Source organism: Arabidopsis lyrata (assembly GCF_000004255.2).
Source record: "Arabidopsis lyrata subsp. lyrata unplaced genomic scaffold ARALYscaffold_7, whole genome shotgun sequence".
NCBI lineage: Eukaryota > Viridiplantae > Streptophyta > Magnoliopsida > Brassicales > Brassicaceae > Arabidopsis > Arabidopsis lyrata.
The window spans coordinates 7,916,117-7,935,309 of record NW_003302549.1 but is presented as its reverse complement, the minus strand read 5'-3'; the positions used below and the strand labels follow the sequence as shown (position 1 = coordinate 7,935,309).

Genomic DNA, 19,193 nt, shown 5'->3' with positions numbered 1-19,193 from the left:
TATTATTAAAAAGAAATATAACAAAATGATGTTTAATTTCATGGGACGGGTTATATGGTGGGACGGGTTTGGGTCGATATTAATACGGGACGGTATACTACAGGTGAAATCCTAGGATTAACAATCAAATACAGTTATATAATCTTAAACACTAAATAAAATAAATAATATTAACAAAAAAATACAACTTAAAATTTAAAAATTATTGTTATAAAAAATCGACCCGAAGTATCGCGGGGTAATATATATAATATATACATATGTAAGTATATTTAACCAAACAAAACAATAGGTTATATCTATAGATAATTTTCAAACTTTTGTTTAAAGTATAGCCCCGCGGTGTACCGCGGATTAAAATCTAGTTGGAGGTATTATTGCATAAACTAAACTTTTTTAAAATGTAAATCTTATTTAAATATGGAAGATTAAAAAACTAAAAACTAAAATAAAGAATAAAGCAAGATCTACAGCACAATATTGGTAGCATTTGTTTTAAGAAAAGAACAATTTGGGTATTTCAAAAGAATAAACGAAGGGGATTTCAATTTGGGTATAGAAGGTGAATACCTTTTTGTTGTGGTGAAATGGAAACACACAACTCAGGGCTAAGCAGAGACTCTCTCTCTTACCTGTTTTTATTTTATTTGTTTGTTATTTTATTCCAAAAGAGTGAATCCTCAGTTTTCCACATCACTTGATATGACCATTCAGTAACTTTTTTAGATTTCTACTTTCTTACATTTATACACTCACCAACCTACAATCTATTTTCAAAATTACCGAAAATAAAAAAAGTTCATTTATGAAATTCAACTGAATGTTTGTTTTAACGAGCGATAAAGTTGTGTTTTATGACTTCGGCTTTGATTGATAATCTTCACAATGACACGATATATATTTGAAAATAACACAATGTCATACAACCACGAGAATTAAAAGAATAATGAACAAAATCATTTGCTTTTGTAATTTGCAAATGAACTATATTATTACTATTTTGAAGATTTTCCAAGTTAAATTTTATGATTTGCAAGGAAATTAAATGTTGTTCGGTTTATATTTTATAAACGACTTAATAATCAATCAACAAAAATATCATAAAAAAAAAATCAAATGCATATATTGGGCCAATTTAGGCCCATCATTAGAGTTAGCCATATAATTCCTATTGAGGATATAAGCTCCATTTTATTTTTGAACTTGTGGGCTCAACCTTTTTGGGTAACTAAAAACTTGGTTTAATGAGATTTTTCTTTGTTACTTGTATATGATCAGCTTTATTATTCACAGTGACTTAAAAAATATTCAAATCCAATTCTATGTTGATTACTATTATTTTCTTGTCAAATCTAAAAGTGCTAAATTAAAATCTATAATTTGTAAAACTGCTGCAATGAAAATCTATCTAATCCTTATAAGTTTGTGTAATTGTGTTTAAGAGTTTTACGATTTATTGAAATAAAATGATGAGAAAGTAACGCATGCAAAGAAAATAACACTAAAGAGTTGACTCTTTTTTGTCTTTTTGACTTTTGAGTAACGAGTTCATGCCGCTGATTGCGCTCTTTCTCTCTACTTTTCAAAATTAAAGTTTTGATTATAAAATCTACTTTTCATTTTGTCTCAATTTCATTCGAAACAAAACCTTCTTATGTTTTAGACTTAAATTGTAATAATTTTAGTATTTTACACAGACATGCGCAATCAAACATTCTACGTCATAGTTTTTATTTTACAAACCAAAGGAAGCAAACTATAATATTAAAACTTGATTTCGATATATGTATGTTAGAAACTTAGAAAATTCAATCCTGAAAGAAACTACATCCATTAATCGAGCTTTTTATTTGCGTATTAATACATGCATCATTATTTACTTATGACCCTACATATTCTTGCCTTTTCACTTCCTTAGCTCTAACTCTAAAACATATTTTCCCAAAGACAACAAAAAAAAAATAACACGAAAGAGAAACATGAACTCAAAGTCTCTCATTTGCTGTGTTGTGTTCTTACTACACACCATTTTGTTTTCTTCTACATCACAATCCTCTCTTATCCACTTCAACTCCACAACGTCAATCCTTAATGTCACTTTACCACATTCCTTGTCTCAATCCCTTGAGGATTTCGCCCTCAAGACGTTAACCACTCAACATCATACCGGTGCACTATACCGGGCCATCTTACCGGAAAATCTTTCCGGCATCGAAGTGTCTGTCGTCCGTCTCACCGGGAAGAGCCTTTGGAACTCCGGGGCCAAGTTCAGCAGCGTGCTTATTCCGGAAAGGTCAGTTTCGGTTCCTCCTGCCAGGAGAGTCGCTATTGTGTACCAAAATCTAGGGAATTGGTCTAACCATTGGTATACCGTACCCGGTTACCGATTAATCACTTATGTCTTAGGGTTTAAGGTATTGGACGTGTCAGATCAAGACAATGTCAAAGAGATTAGTCTAAGGATGAAAAATCCTGTAGAGGTTTCGTTTATGGATCTACCTAAAGAGACAGATGAAGAAATGCTGTCTAGGGTAAGATGCGTGAGTTTCAAGGCACAGACAGAAGATGAGAAAGTAACTCATATAAGCCGAATGGTTCTTCCGGGCGTGTGTTACGGTTCTAGCCATGGGGATTATTCGGTGGTCGAGCCCTTGGAGAATTATAAGAAGAATGTCGAGTCGTGGTGGACCTGGTGGTGGTTGTGGATCGTGGGATTTATTTCAGGATTTGGCGTGTTAGGGTTTCTCTGGTTTTTGTTGACAATGGGGATAAGGGTTTCAAGAGCGAAGAAGATTCAAGTGATGATGGAGAGAGACGCTAATGATGGTGAAGTGTTTGAGAACAGATGGATTGGTGGAAGTAAAATGCCATCTGCAGCTGTAACCAGAACCTTACCAGAGCCAGAATCAGGATTCGAAAGGGTCTTTTAGATAATTGATTGGTCCTTACTTCATCTAAAATTGAAAATTACTCCTGATCAAAATATGTAGTCATATTACTTAATATACTATAGAAAAAACTTTTACGTTAGTCCTAGCTGGGAAGCTTTGAATCCATACTCTTGCAAATTCCAAAACTCTGTTTTCACTTTTCAATACATGCACCTATTTGCTAAATGAGTCCAAAAATGATAAGTGAACTGAATCTATCTATACTATTACGACAGAACTATATGATACATTATCACTTATTGTTTGTGTGACTCCGAAATGGGCTTTTGGGATAGTTTTCTTACCTTTGGTAGCTTCATACGGAATGCAACATCCAAGGGTGCATCAAGTATGTTCTCACAAACAATCTTCCCATCGAGACGCTGCAACGAATTAAGATAACAAACACAACTCCTTGTGAGCTGCAACAAATTCCATACATACACTTGCTTTATAAAGACCGTTCTAAACTTCTAATCACCAAGCATACAATTCCATTATTCAGCATTGCTCCTCTTTTTTAACATGAACTAACTTCTAGGACTTTCTATATAGCTATGATCTTTAATTGAAAGCCACATATAGTCCTCGGTAAACGTTTAACAGCTTTAGTATGGGCCAGCTCACTTAAACGAGAAACCCAAAGGGTTAAAGCCTCAAGGCCTTTGACCTTTTTTTTTTTTTTTTTTTTTCTGCCAAGTCCAAAAACAAAGAAAAGTCTTTGACAAAATAAAATTTTACATTGTTGAACCAAATAAAAATTAAAAATACAAGAATCATTTGATTTATAACAATTGTTATGTATATCTAAATAAATTAGAACATTTATATAGATTTTAAAATATAATGTTTCTACGTACGTATTCTGAATAATAATATAAAAATCAGAAACTTAATAACAAAATTTTAAAAAAACATTCTAATTTTTAATAAGTTAAAAACATAGTATAAATCAAAGCTTTGAATTCTAAATCGTGAACCATATACTCCAGCATCTAAATCAGAAATCCTAAATTAGTTCGTAAATTGAAGTCTTAATCTTAAACATAAACAAATTGGTTTTTTTTTTGTTGGTACTCTATTTTAGAGTATTTCTCTTTTTCTAATTTCATTGGAAGTTTTATTTTTATTTTATTATTTCGCCTATCTTTAAAAAAAAAAATCCATACATATTTTTGAGGTTGATGTATTTTCCATACATTTGGATATACCAAAAACAACTTTACAAGAAAACAATTTAATTAAGGTGGTCCTTTTCAAAATATATTTATACACATGTATGATGTCTCTGTGTCTTTTATATTCTTTTCAATTGCAAAATAAGAGTCCGGGACGCATGATTTACAAATGAATTATCAGCAAATCCATCTTATTTAATCGTTTTCCAATCCTAAAATGCAAATTTTTCTGGAAGATTAGAAGATTGTAACGTGAAAATAACAGAGTTAGATTATGAATCCGGTCTTTGTTCAAAAAAAGACGACATTACGAGAAAAAACTGCAAAACAAGGGTAAAACAAAGGAAGTAGCATTCGTTGGAGGAAGAGGAAATCCAATTCAATCAGATTTGCCGCGAGTTCTCCACACCCGAGAGAAGGTCCTCAAATACTCTGACGATGCGGGCTTACAGCTTTTCCGAACGCAAAGGTCATCTTTCACATGCAAAAATAAGTCATATCGGAAGAATTCACATTAACAGGAGCCACCACCAAAAAGACACACACTTATAGATTGTCGAACACTGGCAGCAAAGAAAACTCGAATTGCAGAACCTCGATCGATGGCGAACCAGCTATATTTGATCGATGGCGAACACTGACGAACCAAAAATAAGCTATATTTGATCATGAAACAAAGTGCCATGCATACTTAGCTAATACGAATATTATGTTTGGGCTAAACTTATTAGCAGCTCCGGCTCAGAGGGGTGAGCGGAGGTGCGACGGCGTGGGGCCTTTTTTTTTAATAGATAATTTTACATATAAAAAAGGCTCAAATATTTTTAAAAAATAATATTAATATGAAAATTATATTTTAAGACACCTAATTTTTTATAAGAAAAAGTATAAAAAGGTCCAAAATTTTTAAAATAACTACTTTTAGTGTAAAAAATCCGCAAATTTTTGAAAAAGTAAATTTTCTTTATAAATATAATAATAGGCTAAATTTTTTTTTTTACCCTAAGACTCTCAAATATATTAGACCGGGGCTATTTATTAGATCATGAAAACAAGTCCCACCAGACCACTTAAGACATGATAAGCATCTTACTGTCTCTACAGTCTACCCCTTGTTTGAAAAATCGCTAGGCGCTAGTCGGGCGCTCGGCATGGGCCTAGTGATTAATCGGAAAATCGGATTAAAATCGGGAATTAATTGGGGATTAGTTTTAGGGTTATTTTAATATTTTTAAAATATATTAATCCAATATTGTAAAAATTTATGATTTTTATTACAAATTTATGATTTTTATTAAAATTTGAACACAAGTTATTGGAAAATATCACAAACTCCCCATTCAAATGATTGAATAACAAAAATAAAAAGTTTTGTTATACTTGCAATCAAAAAAATAATCGGGGTATATAAGATTAGGTGGAAAATAATCGGATTAGGCGGGAAGTAATCGGATTAGGCGGAGAATAATCGGGTTACTGATTTTTAAGGGATTAGTCATTAATCGAGGTGGATAGGGTGGGCCTAGCGATTAATCGGGGAGTAATCGGGGCTAGGCGGGGATTTTTAGAACATGGAGTCTACCCAATGAATCTTGTTATTGTCTTACATAATTTCACCAAAAGTTTATTATAGCACTCGTAAACTTTATACATTAATCTTTTTGGTAAAGTGTGAGTTAAAACACTTAAACACGACATATATAGCATAAACCAATCATATGAATCTTTTTATAAGCGTGTTTATTTTAAAGAAATGTTTCTTTTTTATTAAGTTCAATAACTTTAAACATATGGTCGCTGTCTCTTTTGGATTATTTGCTTGCGCAGACTTGTTTGTTTGATTATCCTCTCTGTTGAAACACCTTTTCTTTTCGTTTAGTGATTTATTCTTTTAATGTGTACTAGTTTGCATGTTATTCATCTGCTGAATAGATCGAAAATTATAAGAACTTGTTAATTAATTAGTGATTAATGAGAAAATCAATTTCCCTCCAAATATGAACAGGTAGTTAATTCCGTTAATCATGGTGGCATGTCAAGATCTACCCATCCCCACACCTTTCATCACAACCAGCTGTTCTCACGCCATCATCTTATTTTGGTTTTTTTTTTGGCTTTTTCTTCTTTATCTTTTTTTTTTTTTCTTTTTGCAACTAGATACTTCATTCCCCTACAGTATCGTCACCGCAGTAGAGTTTAACCAAACTCAGCCAATCAGATTGACGAAAAAACTTAACCACCAAACATCTATATAACATTAATGGAGAAATTGTAGAAATTGGTCTTTAAATTAAACTATATTCTAGTTAGGTCTTTCGAAGGAAAAAAAACTATCTTCTATCGTTTAATCCCATTGGCTTATTAAACATTAAACATTACATATTAAAATACCATTTGCAGTCTTTTATTAACCTTTTGAATCGTTGCAATTTTTCTACATATTGCCCAATTTTTTTGACTTGTGTCTTTAAAAATATCTTCGTTCTGTTTCCTCATACTTCAGATTCCTCTTCCGGGCCAAAAAAACAAAGTTGTGTTTTTGCTTTCTGGGTTCTTGATTTCAATACGTAATTTTCATCTGGGCATCTGTTAATTCTCCTTCTAATCCCAGCTTATCGTTAACCTTAATTTCCCCGGGGAAAGCTTGTGTTTGATATATTTGGTTGGACCAATTTAAGTTAAGTGAATATCAAAATCTCCAAAGATCTTTCCATTTTCAATCTCAACCTCTGTCTTAATCCTGATTTTCACTTTATCCTCTCTTTTTTTTTTTTGCAACATTAGAGTTTTGTGTGTTGCAGCTTTATTCGGTGTGTAAGAAAAAGACTTATAAGCAGTTGAAGTGGTGGTTGAGGGTTCGGTTTCGTTTCCACGAGATTACTTTGGGTTTCTTGTTGCTCTTTCCACAAGAAAGTGTTGTTGTTTTCTTCTTCTTCTTCTTGTGATTTCTTCGCCTAATTTTTTTTTTCTGGATTTAAATACTCGAGAAATCAAGGTGAAAAATTATCCAAGTCTCTGAATCTGTGTTTTAATGGAACCATCATCTGGAGTCGGTCCTGAAAAGAGACCAACCGTTGACTTGGTCAAGGATAAAAATGGAACCGATCAGATTCTTCTTCAGAATCCTAAAGGCGCTTCTGTCAAGGTAATTAGATTTTATTCTTGTTTCAATTTGTTTCTCCTCTGTTTACGCAAAAGTAGAATGATTCTTCGATGCAAGATTCAGAATTTTGATTCTCGGATTCTTGAGATAGAGGATAAGATGTTGACTTTTAAGGTTTGCCCACTAACTATTCCTCTGCCAAACTCTTCTTTGGTACTGTAGAATTGGAATTGTATCCTGTCTTTAATACTTTTTGGCTCCAAGGTCTTATTTTTGGGGGGAATCTGTGTATTTGGTTCTTATGATCAGAGTGTTTGATTGCTCTGATTCTACTGGTGATTTGGGTTCTGATTGTTGAAAGTTGAAGGCCTAGTTCATATTCTTGAAACTTTCTTAACGAGAAAAATCTGATAGCTTTAAGTCTATTTGTTTTGGCCATGGAAACTTTGGCTTTTATGATTCCTATAATCACTCACATTCACAAACATTTCCATTTCGCTTATTGAACTGCCGGTTTGCTTATGATTCAGATTAGTTTACATGGAGGACAAGTTCTTTCTTGGAAGACTGAGAAGGGTGATGAATTGTTATTCACCAGCACCAAGGTAATGAACTCTGCTTTTTCAACATTTTTAAGCAACTTTGTATAATATTTGGTGAACAACATGCTCTTGTTTCAGGCCAACTTGAAGCCTCCCCATCCGGTACGAGGAGGAATCCCTATATGCTTTCCTCAGGTACATTGACTCATAAAATGGAACATGTAATATATTAGACATGACTAATCTTGGTTTTGATGATCACCTTTTCTTTAAATTTTTGTTTATTCTTAAGTTTGGAACTCGGGGATCACTTGAGCAACACGGTTTTGCAAGAAACAAGATATGGCTTGTGGAAAACAATCCACCCGCTTTACCTTCATTTGACCCTACCGGCAAAGCCTTTGTCGATTTGGTACTTAAGTCATCTGATGAAGACACGATGAGGATCTGGCCTTACAGGTAGCTTCCAAACCCCGATCATTTTGATTCCTCGATATGATCTGGTTTCTTTCATTTCAGCAATGATTAATTGCTATTGCTCTTGTTTCAGCTTTGAGTTTCATCTTAGAGTCTCATTGGCGTTAGATGGAAACCTAACACTGATATCACGAGTCAGAAACATCAATTCAAAGCCTTTTAGCTTTTCCATTGCTTACCACACTTACTTCTCCATTTCCGATATTAGGTGAAACACCGAGTTTAGCCCCTTTAGTCTCTCTGCTATCACATAATAAAACGTAGAACTCAATACACTCTTTTTTTTTTCTTTTGGTATTTATCAGTGAAGTTAGACTTGAAGGGCTGGAAACTCTTGACTATCTTGATAACTTGCACGATAGAGAGCGGTTCACGGAGCAAGGCGATGCATTAACCTTTGAATCCGAGATCGATAGAGTGTACCTAAATTCTAAAGACGTGGTTGCTGTTTTCGACCATGAAAGAAAACGCACATTCCTCATCAGGAAAGAAGGTCTACCTGATGTCGGTAAGATTCAAATACCGAAAACTTAACCCGCCCTTTTAACCGGGATCCGGTTTTTAACAGAATTAGATTCTCGGTTTATATATCGCAGTGGTATGGAATCCATGGGAGAAGAAAGCGAGAGCATTGACGGATTTGGGAGATGATGAGTATAAACACATGTTGTGTGTTGATGGAGCAGCCATTGAGAAACCTATCACTTTGAAACCGGGTGAAGAATGGACCGGTAAATTAAACCTTTCGCTTGTTCTTTCCACCTGAAAAACCGGTACCGGTTATCTCAAACCGATTCTTCTCTGCGTCTTTCATTATCTTGTGGGCTATTTTTTTTGTATAGTCTATAGAACATCACAGTGTGTGTGATTTCTTCGGTATTAAAAATCCGAAATATTAAAAGGAAACCTGAGATTTGAAAAGGTCACCCATTTTTAGGAAGTGACTAGATCCTGGTTTTGATTTAACTTGTGTATGAAGATAATGTTATACTATTTACTATTAAATGAAATTTGTATTTATTTTAATTTTTATTTGGTGAAAATCTTCATTAATATTTAAAGCTTTCTTGCTCTCATGGTTAACAATTCTTGAATAAACCATTTCTTAAACCATAAACTAATCTAATTGGGTATTTCAAGTAGAAACAAAACTATATAAAAATATTATTTTTAGATTCAAAGGCTTATACACATTTCCTTTTTAGAGTTAATGGACTTATACTCATTGCCTCTCAATGTGGTAAGATGGTATAAAATCATCACAATAATCATGAAAGATTTGAAAATAATTGGTCTATTATGATGCACCATAAAATTCTATAATTGCGTCGGTCCAATATTTAATACACCGAAGAAGTAGTATAATATTATAAAAAGAGAATATCTTATTGATGCCCAAAAAGAAAACAAGAATTATATTAAAATGGTAGAAGTCGATTTGCATTGAAGGCTTTGAGCTTCATTATGACAAGTACAAAACAAATAAAAACGTATTTCCCTAAATTGTTTGGTAAGTTAAATAATTTATTTCTTACCCTCGATTAAGATAATTTAATTATTCTCTCCGTTGACTAATTAATCATCCGGTTCTGTATATATCGGTTCAGAAAACTTAACCGGTTTCACAATTTCAAGTAGCTAATAATGTTCCGACTTGTGGGGGATAACAACGTTAAATGGTCCCCGGTTCGGTAATAAATAACCGGTACGTACGGGTTTCACAGACTCACCGGTCACCAACCTGTAAACCGTATAAGAAAATAAGTCGCATCAGTATCTTCCCTCGTCACTTTCATCACTTTAATGCCAAAAAAAAAGAACAAAATAAATTATATCCGTTGCTTGCTTGGAATTAAAAAACCACAAAGCTCACAAGTGTTTGCTTCAATGGCGGTTCTTCACATTATCGTCACTGCATAATTTAAGAAGTTCGTCTCTCTTCCTCTAAATCTCGAACTGTGTTCGTAAAAACTTCAGAGCTGATTTGATTCTCGAGAAGAAACAGAGCTCGAGGGTCGACAATAAAGTTCAGATCTGGAAAAAAAAAAAGCGAGGGTACCAATTCTTTATTTTTATAGCTTAAATTTAATCTCTAAATAGAGTTAGGATTCAACTTTTTGACAATTTTAATTTCCAGAAATTCTAGGGTTTTAAATTAAAGCTTCGTCATTTTCGAAGCTTAAAGTTTCTCTCTTTCTCTGTCTCCCACTCTTGTTTTCAATTTCTGGATTTTAAAATATCCAATGGTCACATAGAACAACTTCAAGATTCCACTTTTACTTTTTAATCCGCTGTCTTCTAGAAATCTGAAATTTTTTCGCTTTTTTGGTACCTTTTATTTTAAATTAAAGTGAACAAATTTGTAAACCATTTATATTCTCATCATCATCTTCATCATCATCAATCAAATTGAGTTTTTTTTTCATTGTCTCTTCTTCAGCTCCAGATTACAAAAGAAACAGCTCGTTTTTTTACTTTCAAAAAATGGAAGCTTTGAGGATTTATCTATGGATTCTCTATCTGTGTTTGATTATCTATGGAGCAAACTCAGATCCGTTAGAAGACAAACGCGCATTGCTTGAGTTTCTTACCATTATGCGTCCGACACGTTCACTGAACTGGAACGAGACTTCTCAAGTCTGCAACATCTGGACCGGAGTTACTTGTAATCAAGACGGATCTCGAATCATAGCCGTTAGATTACCAGGGGTTGGACTCAATGGTCAGATTCCTCCCAATACTATAAGCAGACTCTCTGGTCTCAGAGTTCTTAGTCTCAGATCCAATCTAATCTCCGGTGTGTTTCCAGCGGATTTTGTTGAGTTGAAAGATTTGGCCTTTCTTTATCTTCAGGACAACAGATTGTCTGGTCCTTTGCCTTTGGATTTCTCTGTTTGGAAGAATCTTACTAGTGTTAATCTTTCGAACAACGGTTTCAACGGGACTATTCCGGATTCGTTGTCCCGTCTTAGGCGGCTTCAGTCGTTGAATCTTGCTAACAATTCGCTTTCTGGTGATATTCCGGATCTGAGTGTGGTCTCTAGTCTGCAACACATTGACCTGTCCAACAATTATGATCTCGATGGACCAATACCGGATTGGCTTCGAAGATTCCCATTGTCTTCTTATGCAGGCATCGATGTTATTCCTCCTGGTGGTAACTACTCCCTCGTTGAGCCGCCACCACCTCGCGAGCAGACTCATCAGAAACCGAAAGCTCGCTTCTTGGGACTATCCGGGACGGTTTTCTTGTTGATTGTTATAGCTGTTTCCATTGTAGTAGTTGCGGCTTTGGCGTTTTTGTTGACTGTTTGTTACGTAAGAAGGAATTTAAGACACAATGATGGGGTCATTTCGGATAATAAGCTGCAGAAGAAAGGCGGGATGTCTCCAGAGAAATTCGTTTCGCGGATGGAAGATGTGAACAACCGGTTATCCTTCTTCGAAGGATGCAACTACTCGTTTGATCTTGAGGATCTATTGAGAGCTTCTGCTGAGGTTCTTGGTAAGGGCACGTTTGGCACGACGTACAAAGCTGTTCTTGAAGATGCAACTTCTGTTGCTGTGAAACGGCTTAAGGATGTTGCGGCTGGGAAACGAGATTTTGAGCAGCAGATGGAGATCATTGGAGGTATTAAGCACGAAAACGTTGTAGAGCTTAAGGCATACTATTACTCTAAAGACGAGAAGCTAATGGTTTATGACTATTTCAGCCGAGGAAGTGTGGCTACTTTGCTTCATGGTACGTTTCACTTTTTGATCTAATGCATTATAGCTACAATCAGTATCAAACCCATTTGCTTTAGGCTCATTGTAAATTTGTAATATTTTGGTTTTTCGACTGGATCTTGCAGGTAACAGAGGAGAAAACCGGATTCCTTTAGACTGGGAAACCAGAATGAAAATCGCGATTGGAGCAGCTAAAGGGATTGCTCGTATCCACAAAGAAAACAATGGAAAACTCGTCCATGGAAACATCAAATCTTCGAATATATTCTTGAATTCCGAGAATAATGGCTGTGTCTCTGATCTCGGATTAACCGCTGTAATGAGCCCCTTGGCTCCACCGATCTCGAGGCAAGCTGGTTACCGTGCACCAGAAGTAACCGACACACGGAAGTCTTCTCAATTGTCGGATGTTTACAGCTTCGGCGTCGTTCTACTCGAACTGCTCACCGGAAAATCACCCATTCACACAACCGCAGGTAAAGCTACAACCCGAAGTAACCAGACCGTTTCAACTGTTATATTTTCGTTGTAATGATCATTATCTAATGGAAATTGCAGGGGACGAGATCATTCACTTGGTTCGATGGGTACATTCGGTAGTGAGAGAGGAATGGACCGCAGAAGTATTCGACATAGAGCTTCTGAGGTATACAAACATAGAGGAAGAGATGGTTGAGATGTTGCAGATTGCAATGTCATGTGTTGTGAAAGCAGCAGACCAGAGGCCGAAGATGTCTGATTTGGTTAGGCTCATCGAGAACGTAGGAAACCGACGAACCAGCATTGAGCCTGAACCTGAACCCGAACTCAAACCCAAATCTGAAAATGGAGCCTCAGAGACTTCCACACCGAGTGAAATTTGAATCTATCAAATTCAAACTGTTGATTCATCATCCCATATTTATATCTGAAGTTGTATACTCCTCTGTTTTATTTCTTCTCTCTGCGGTTTAGAACCGGTTCATCAAAACACATTTCTGTTTAGGAATTCTTGGTTTTCAAAATTCGGTTTGAAATAGATTCAAATTTTCCAATTCACAAGTTATTTCGTCAAAGCCTCTAAATCAGGGTCAATTTTTCCAATTCACAAGTTATTTCGTCAAAGCCTCCAATTCACAAGTTATTTCGTCAAAGCTTCAGAGCCCAAAATAAAGCCCATTAGGCCTACATCATTATGAATGTGGCCTGTGAATGTGATACATAACCAAAGGAATCCACAAAATGGAACTAGTGGTCTCAAGAAATGCAAGATTTGGATGATTTCTAAATTGTAAGAAGCACCACTAGCTAGTCTAAGACCCACATGGTATCATCACGATCATATTTGAATGGAGTTTGGACTATGTTTTTCATACTATTTATTTTACTGAAATACTAACATTTTCTGAGTCAAAAAGAAAAGGCTTCATACAAAATGTTTTGTCGTGATTGTGTGTTTGGAGTATTAGAATATGAGCTTCCAACTCAAAACTAATTGGCAATGAGTGGAGTGGTCCATATCCCTTATATATTACTTAGGATCCCTTCCAACTTCCGATGTGGGACATTATGTCCTAATACGCCCCCTTGAGATGATGGCTCTTTGGCCATTAATCTCGGAATGTTCGGGCTTTGATCGACGGTATCAATTTTGGGCCTTGTCGATGATTGGACTATCTTTGGGTCGGATCGGGTTGGACATGTGTGGATCGGGCTCTGATACCATATTAGAATATGTGCTTCCAACTCAAAACCAATTGGCAATGAGTGGAGTGGCCCATATCTCTTATATATTACTTAGGATCCCTTCCAACTTCCGATGTGGGACATTATGTCCTAATATGGAAGAGGAACAGGTAGGTGGCAGAGATTACAATAGGAAGGAGACAAATAAGGCAAGTTACAACGTGAACTTGATTTGTCTAACTCCAGAAACAGAAAATGACGTGTCCTTGCTGCTCATATACAGCAATAGGGCTTCTACTTCTCTTTCCAAGTTGCAAAATTAGAAACCTAAATATATATATTTGAATCTCAAATATGTATAAATGTGTCAATTTTATGTAAATCCTTAGGTCCCCACGAAATCGGTGGATCAACATGTTATTTGTTTTACTTCTCCACTGTTAAAATGACAGCTTATCAGGAAAATGATGGAGTAAAACCATTTAGTATAGTCTCAACATATAACTTATGGAGCATGTAACTTATATATTACCAATGTGGCATATACGATATACAACTTTTGTATGGCAAATCCGAATGTTGATAGATTAACAACACACGTGAAAACTACTAGAGTATAAGTTTAGATTGTATATAAATTGATTTTTCCCCACGAGTGGTAGTTAATGTTATTAAACTTATTTTTTTCGTCAGTTATTATCCCTTTGATTTTCCCGCAAATGAAACTGATTGAATCAAACAAAAGATAAATATATTTTGTTCATTATATTTTACATAAGATTATCCTTTACAGTTTTGTTTTCAATACGTTATCCTTAATATTGTTTGTGAATTAAAGTTGAATCAAAATTTTCTAACGAGCAGAGCAGTTCAAATAGTATAGTAGTACACTATTGCAGTACTTGTTAAAATTCGTATTGGGCCTATTGGCTAATGATGAAGAAAACAATTTATCGTTTTTATTTTTGTTGAGAAAAAAAAAAACAAATTATGTAGTCATTTATTAAAAAAATAGCATGAGAATAGACATAACAGTCAACGTCCACTTGCTTTATATGTTCCTCTTTGCCTTTTCTCAAGTCAGAGTCAAACCTATTTCAATTTTTAGGAGGTCTGTCGACAAGTTACACAAACAACAGATAATTACACGTAATTTTCCGTAAATAAACAATTGCCTTGTTAATATGTTAATTATCAAAGTAGTGATAGTAAAAGGTCAATTTCATGCCTGTACCAAAACATTGATGTGTAATATAATAGACCAAAGGTTCCTGATTTTCTGGTAAAACTGAAAAGCTTGTTTACCCTACCCTCTATGGCTCTATGCTATGATTAGTTTTTTTCTATCTCCAAAACGTTTTTGATGTTTTTCTTCTAATATAGCAAACCTTGTATTAAATTTGATTGGTTGTGTAGTCCCTTCAAATACGGAGTCAAACTAGACATTGTATCTCATTTAACTTTAGTCGTTAGCTCTTTTATTTACCTTTACAAAGGTATAAGATATTATTTTGGGAAAACGTCCCAGATCTTCTTGAAAACTATCACATCATATAGCAGTTGTGATTGGAACTTTGATCCCTTTTCATATTTCCAATCGAAAATGCTCATCGACCTATATATCTCTAAATCCAAAGTTTTAATCCTATATCTCCCTGAAATAAGAGTTCTCATCTATTTCTCCATAATTTGGGATCAAGTGGTTTACTGTTGGTATATGACTTGTTTAACCAACTAATCAAACCCATTAACCGGAGTAAACCTAATTTCTACCCGATAACAAACCTAAACCCTATTAACCCAGAAACCCCCTCCCCCCAAAAAAAAATCTCCTTTCTCTCTCGAATAACCCTACAAATTGCGATTCCCAAATCGAAACTCCGGAGATGGTTTTAATCATCCGAAATGGTTCTGGAGTCGATGAAGAAGCAGAGGATCGTGATGAATTTCACATTGATAAGCTTGTCCAGTCTTTTACGGAGGCTGAAGAATCGATTCGACACGATGTCTACCCAGAAAGTGACGGCGAGACAAAATGTGTTCGTCGTGCAGCTCGTCCAGCGAGAGTGTTTACTAGACATCAGACATGGTGATGGGACGATGTGGCAAGGCCAATCCTTCTACAATGGAATCGAGTTCAAAGAGTGTGTTTTGGACTATGCACTACATACGGGTTACAATCTGAAGCAGTACATGTATGATTATGATAAGATAAGTTATAAATGTCTTGGTGCTGAAGGTAAATGTGAATGACAAGTGTATGCAACATGTCTTCCAAATGCATCGATGTGGAAGATAATGTTTACAAAGGTAAACATTGTTGTGTAGCTAATGGAGACTGCGAGATGTTTAAGGTCCTTGTCATAGCTAAGATTTTTCTTGATAAGATTAGGGAGTATCCCGATTATTATCTGCCTGCAAAAATTGAAGAGATTATCATGGAAAGATGGAAGATTGCAGTAACTAGGCCTCAATGTCAAGCTGCTAGGAAAAAGGCATTGGCATGGATAGAGGTTGAGTATAATTTGAAGTTTGCTCGTCTGAGGGAATATGCGGCTGAGATCTTTAAACAAATTAAGGGTCTGTTGTGAAGATAGAGACGATTAAGAATGATGTTGATCATGATGTATTCAATCGGTTCTATGTCTGATTTGATATACTAAGAAGAACCTGTAAACAAACATGTAGGCCACTTCTTGGAGTTGATGGCTGCATCTTAAAGTCAAAGATCAAGGGTCAGTTACTTGTTGCATTACGCAGAGATGCATATAATGGCATATATCCAATTGCTAGGTGTGTTGTTAAAGTTGAAAACACAGATAATGTGGTATGGTTTGTGAATAGGTTGAAGATTGATATGGACTTAAATGAAGGAGATGGTTACATATAGGTGTCTGATCGACAGAAGATATGTGTTTTCTTGTTTTGGTTTTGTTTCATATTTTTAGAAAACATTGTGTTTTCAGAATTAAAGAAGTTTGGTTCCGTTTCAGGGTCTGCTAAAAGCTGTAGAGTTGGAGCTACCAAAGATGGAGCATAGGATGTGTGTTAGACACATCTATGCTAATTTGAAGAAGAATCATCCTTCTAAGAAGAAAATGAAGCCACTACTCTGGAATCTGGCTTGGAGCTACAATGAAAGACAGTGTGAAGAGAAATTGGAGTGGATACTTGCTTATGATACTAAAGTGTATGAAGATGTCTTAAAGTTAAAACCAAAGACTTGGTGTAGGGCGTTCTTTAAGATGAGCAACTACAACTACTGTGAAGATGTTAAAATAACTCAACAGAGTCTTTCAACAAGACAAGGGAGAAACCATTTGTGGCAATGTTGGAAATAGTAAGAAGACTTGGCATGGTTCGGATTGCCAAGCGTTATGCTATTTCTCATTCTCACAAAGGTAAGTTACTTGTTCATGTTTTAGGTTCTGTTTACTCTCATATCTATAATTCTCATGTACTCTGTGATATATCATGGATTTTACCATTTTTAACCATGATATAAGTATTGTTTTTAGAGTCTTTTTGTTGTTTCTAGAGTCTTTTTGAGTCTTTTCAGATTTTTATACGTTCGAGACCAATTTGGAGATTACGGATCATTCTGGAGCAAAACAGAGAAGTTATGCTCCGCGATGCTATCCGGAGACGAAAATACGTGCAAGTGTCGATCGACACCAATATCTGATGGCAATGCAATTTCGAGTCTCTTTGAAGTTATGAAGATTTGCAGAATCGCCCAAGAACTTTCCATATTTTCAAGCCCATGCACGTTTTTAAGAACATATATATAGATTTTTAGGATTTTTTCTTAGACCCATCTCTCGATCTCTTATTCTATTGTAATTTTGGGAACTTGAATCTTTTGGGAGATAATTGGAGAGAGCTTCTCCAGAGAAGATTTCTTAAACTCTTTTACTAATTCTCTTGATTTCTTAATGCAATTTTATTCAATCATGTTGTTTGTTTCTATCCCCATGTCTGAGTAGTTTGCTTGTTAGGTTTAGGGATTCTCATTAGGGAAATAGTAAATTGATTACATGTTAGGATTAATCTTTAGAGTTCCTCATCTTAGATTGTTCTTAATGCTAGTTCTAGAGTAGCTAACTAGAACCTGATCATAGGATAATAGGTAGATTCGAGAGGTCATCTATTACTTGAACTATCTTAGGTGGGCAGAGATTTTTAGATTCATATGAGAGGTGGTTTAGGAATATTTGTGAACATATCAAACCTGTTTTTAATGCTAGTCTAGATCTAGGAATTCGCATTCGAGAGGATGAAAGTATCTGATATTAGATTAGTTGGTCAACGCATTCGAAAGGGTGGTTGGTTATACCTTAGTGATTTGAGTTCTACAACGGTTCGATAACAATCCTAACTAATTTGCTAGATTTACTATTAGTTTATTTCTTGAGAATTCTCTAAGCCTAACGTTTTCCTCATCTGTTTTAAAACCCAAATTTAATTGCTTTTTTATATTTTTAATATATATTTTATGTTTAGCTTAATTCAAAACATGTTAGTCTATTGTGTGAACATGAGAGCTTTGTGGAATTCGACCCTAAAGTGCTAAACACGATCTCTTATTTGAGGGAGTAGGCTTAGATCTTAATTTGACTCATATCACTCTATTTATATTTCAGGTTTATGTACTCCATATGTGGGAACATTTCTAGCAAAAGATCATAAAAAAGCTTCAGAGTGTTTGAAAAAGATGACTTGTACCTGCAAAAAATTTCAAATATGTGGAATTCCATGTGAGCATGCATATGGAATGATTCTGAAGAAGGCATTGACTCCTGAGAATTATGTGTGTCAGTGGTTCAGAACTGCTATGTGGAAGCTCAACTACACTGATGGTCTTGTTCCATAGAGAGGGGCTCGCTTTTGGCCTTCAACAGACGATCATAATATCCATGAACCATCTGAGCCACCATAACCTAGGAAGAAAAAGACCACTAAAGCAGATAAGAAGATGACTAAGGTAGACAAGAAGAGGAAAAGAGGTGTTAATGAGTCTCTTATTAAAAAGCAACCAAAAGAGAAAAAAAAAGGATAATGCATTGTGGAATTTGTGTTTCAGCTGAACACAATTGTACGTTCCATAAGAAACAAAATCAGAATCAGGTAAGTAATGTGTGGTTTTGATTATGATTCCAAATTGGTCATGATTCTCATGTTTGTTTTGGTTTAGCAGGCTTCTCAAGGTGAATCTTCGCAGGTTGGACTTTCACAAGGTGGACTCACTAATGCCGCTAAAGATTGAAGAACAAGTAGGGTTTGAGTAGGAAAGTTGTAGTTGGGTCTCTTTTTTGACACAGAACCGTGTAACTGGGTCTGTTTTTTAGATCCTTTTTCGGTATGTTTTTTGGTTTCAAAACATTGTCTCTTGTCTCGGTATGTCTTTTTGGTTTCAAAATCTAACAACCTTGTCTTTTGCTTGTATGGAGATTCATGTTCTGTCTTTACAAGCTTTTAAATCCTTTGATTATCTTTCTCATGTTATGTGTTTTACAAGTTTTCTTACTCAAATGGTACCAAGACAAATCAATAACAAAAAGAGCCCACA

The 19,193-nt window shown here is 35.1% G+C and overlaps 3 protein-coding genes across 5 annotated transcripts; all 3 read left to right on the top strand.

Moving 5' to 3' along the window:
• The first annotated feature begins 1,523 nt into the window (after nucleotides 1–1,523).
• On the top strand, nucleotides 1,524–3,116 carry LOC9305839. The gene has a single exon (XM_002869722.2). The coding sequence runs from the start codon at nucleotides 1,980–1,982 to the stop codon at nucleotides 2,928–2,930; it is 951 nt and encodes a 316-aa protein (XP_002869768.1). The 5' UTR covers nucleotides 1,524–1,979; the 3' UTR covers nucleotides 2,931–3,116.
• A 3,407-nt stretch (nucleotides 3,117–6,523) lies between these two features.
• Nucleotides 6,524–9,262, top strand: LOC9305838 (putative glucose-6-phosphate 1-epimerase). The gene is made up of 7 exons (XM_002869721.2): nucleotides 6,524–7,253; nucleotides 7,742–7,816; nucleotides 7,892–7,948; nucleotides 8,046–8,212; nucleotides 8,304–8,438; nucleotides 8,536–8,738; nucleotides 8,827–9,262. Exons 1-7 carry the CDS (start codon nucleotides 7,140–7,142, stop codon nucleotides 8,994–8,996), a joined length of 921 nt encoding a protein of 306 aa, XP_002869767.1. The 5' UTR covers nucleotides 6,524–7,139; the 3' UTR covers nucleotides 8,997–9,262.
• Nucleotides 9,263–10,018: 756 nt separating this feature from the next.
• Nucleotides 10,019–12,993, top strand: LOC9305837 (probable inactive receptor kinase At4g23740). Of its 3 annotated transcripts, none has more exons than XM_021017714.1 (4): nucleotides 10,019–10,158; nucleotides 10,671–11,972; nucleotides 12,085–12,435; nucleotides 12,518–12,993. In XM_021017714.1, exons 2-4 carry the CDS (start codon nucleotides 10,715–10,717, stop codon nucleotides 12,820–12,822), a joined length of 1,914 nt encoding a protein of 637 aa, XP_020873373.1. In that variant the 5' UTR covers nucleotides 10,019–10,158; nucleotides 10,671–10,714; the 3' UTR covers nucleotides 12,823–12,993. The 3 variants fall into 3 exon arrangements, with proteins under 3 accessions (XP_020873373.1, XP_020873371.1, XP_002869766.1); XM_021017712.1 differs by having other exon boundaries at nucleotides 10,019–10,285; XM_002869720.2 differs by lacking the exon at nucleotides 10,019–10,158 and having other exon boundaries at nucleotides 10,350–11,972.
• Nucleotides 12,994–19,193: the final 6,200 nt, after the last annotated feature.

Bases quoted from the DNA above. Each gene is read 5' to 3' on its own strand.
- LOC9305839 (XM_002869722.2), top strand. From the start codon at position 1,980: ATGAACTCAAAGTCTCTCATTTGCTGTGTTGTGTTCTTACTACACACC.
- LOC9305838 (XM_002869721.2), top strand. From the start codon at position 7,140: ATGGAACCATCATCTGGAGTCGGTCCTGAAAAGAGACCAACCGTTGAC. The intron at 8,213-8,303 runs GTAGCTTCCAAA...CTCTTGTTTCAG, and splicing joins ATGAGGATCTGGCCTTACAG to CTTTGAGTTTCATCTTAGAG. The intron at 8,439-8,535 runs GTGAAACACCGA...GGTATTTATCAG, and splicing joins TTCTCCATTTCCGATATTAG to TGAAGTTAGACTTGAAGGGC.
- LOC9305837 (XM_021017714.1), top strand. From the start codon at position 10,715: ATGGAAGCTTTGAGGATTTATCTATGGATTCTCTATCTGTGTTTGATT. The intron at 11,973-12,084 runs GTACGTTTCACT...TGGATCTTGCAG, and splicing joins TGTGGCTACTTTGCTTCATG to GTAACAGAGGAGAAAACCGG. The intron at 12,436-12,517 runs GTAAAGCTACAA...TGGAAATTGCAG, and splicing joins ACCCATTCACACAACCGCAG to GGGACGAGATCATTCACTTG.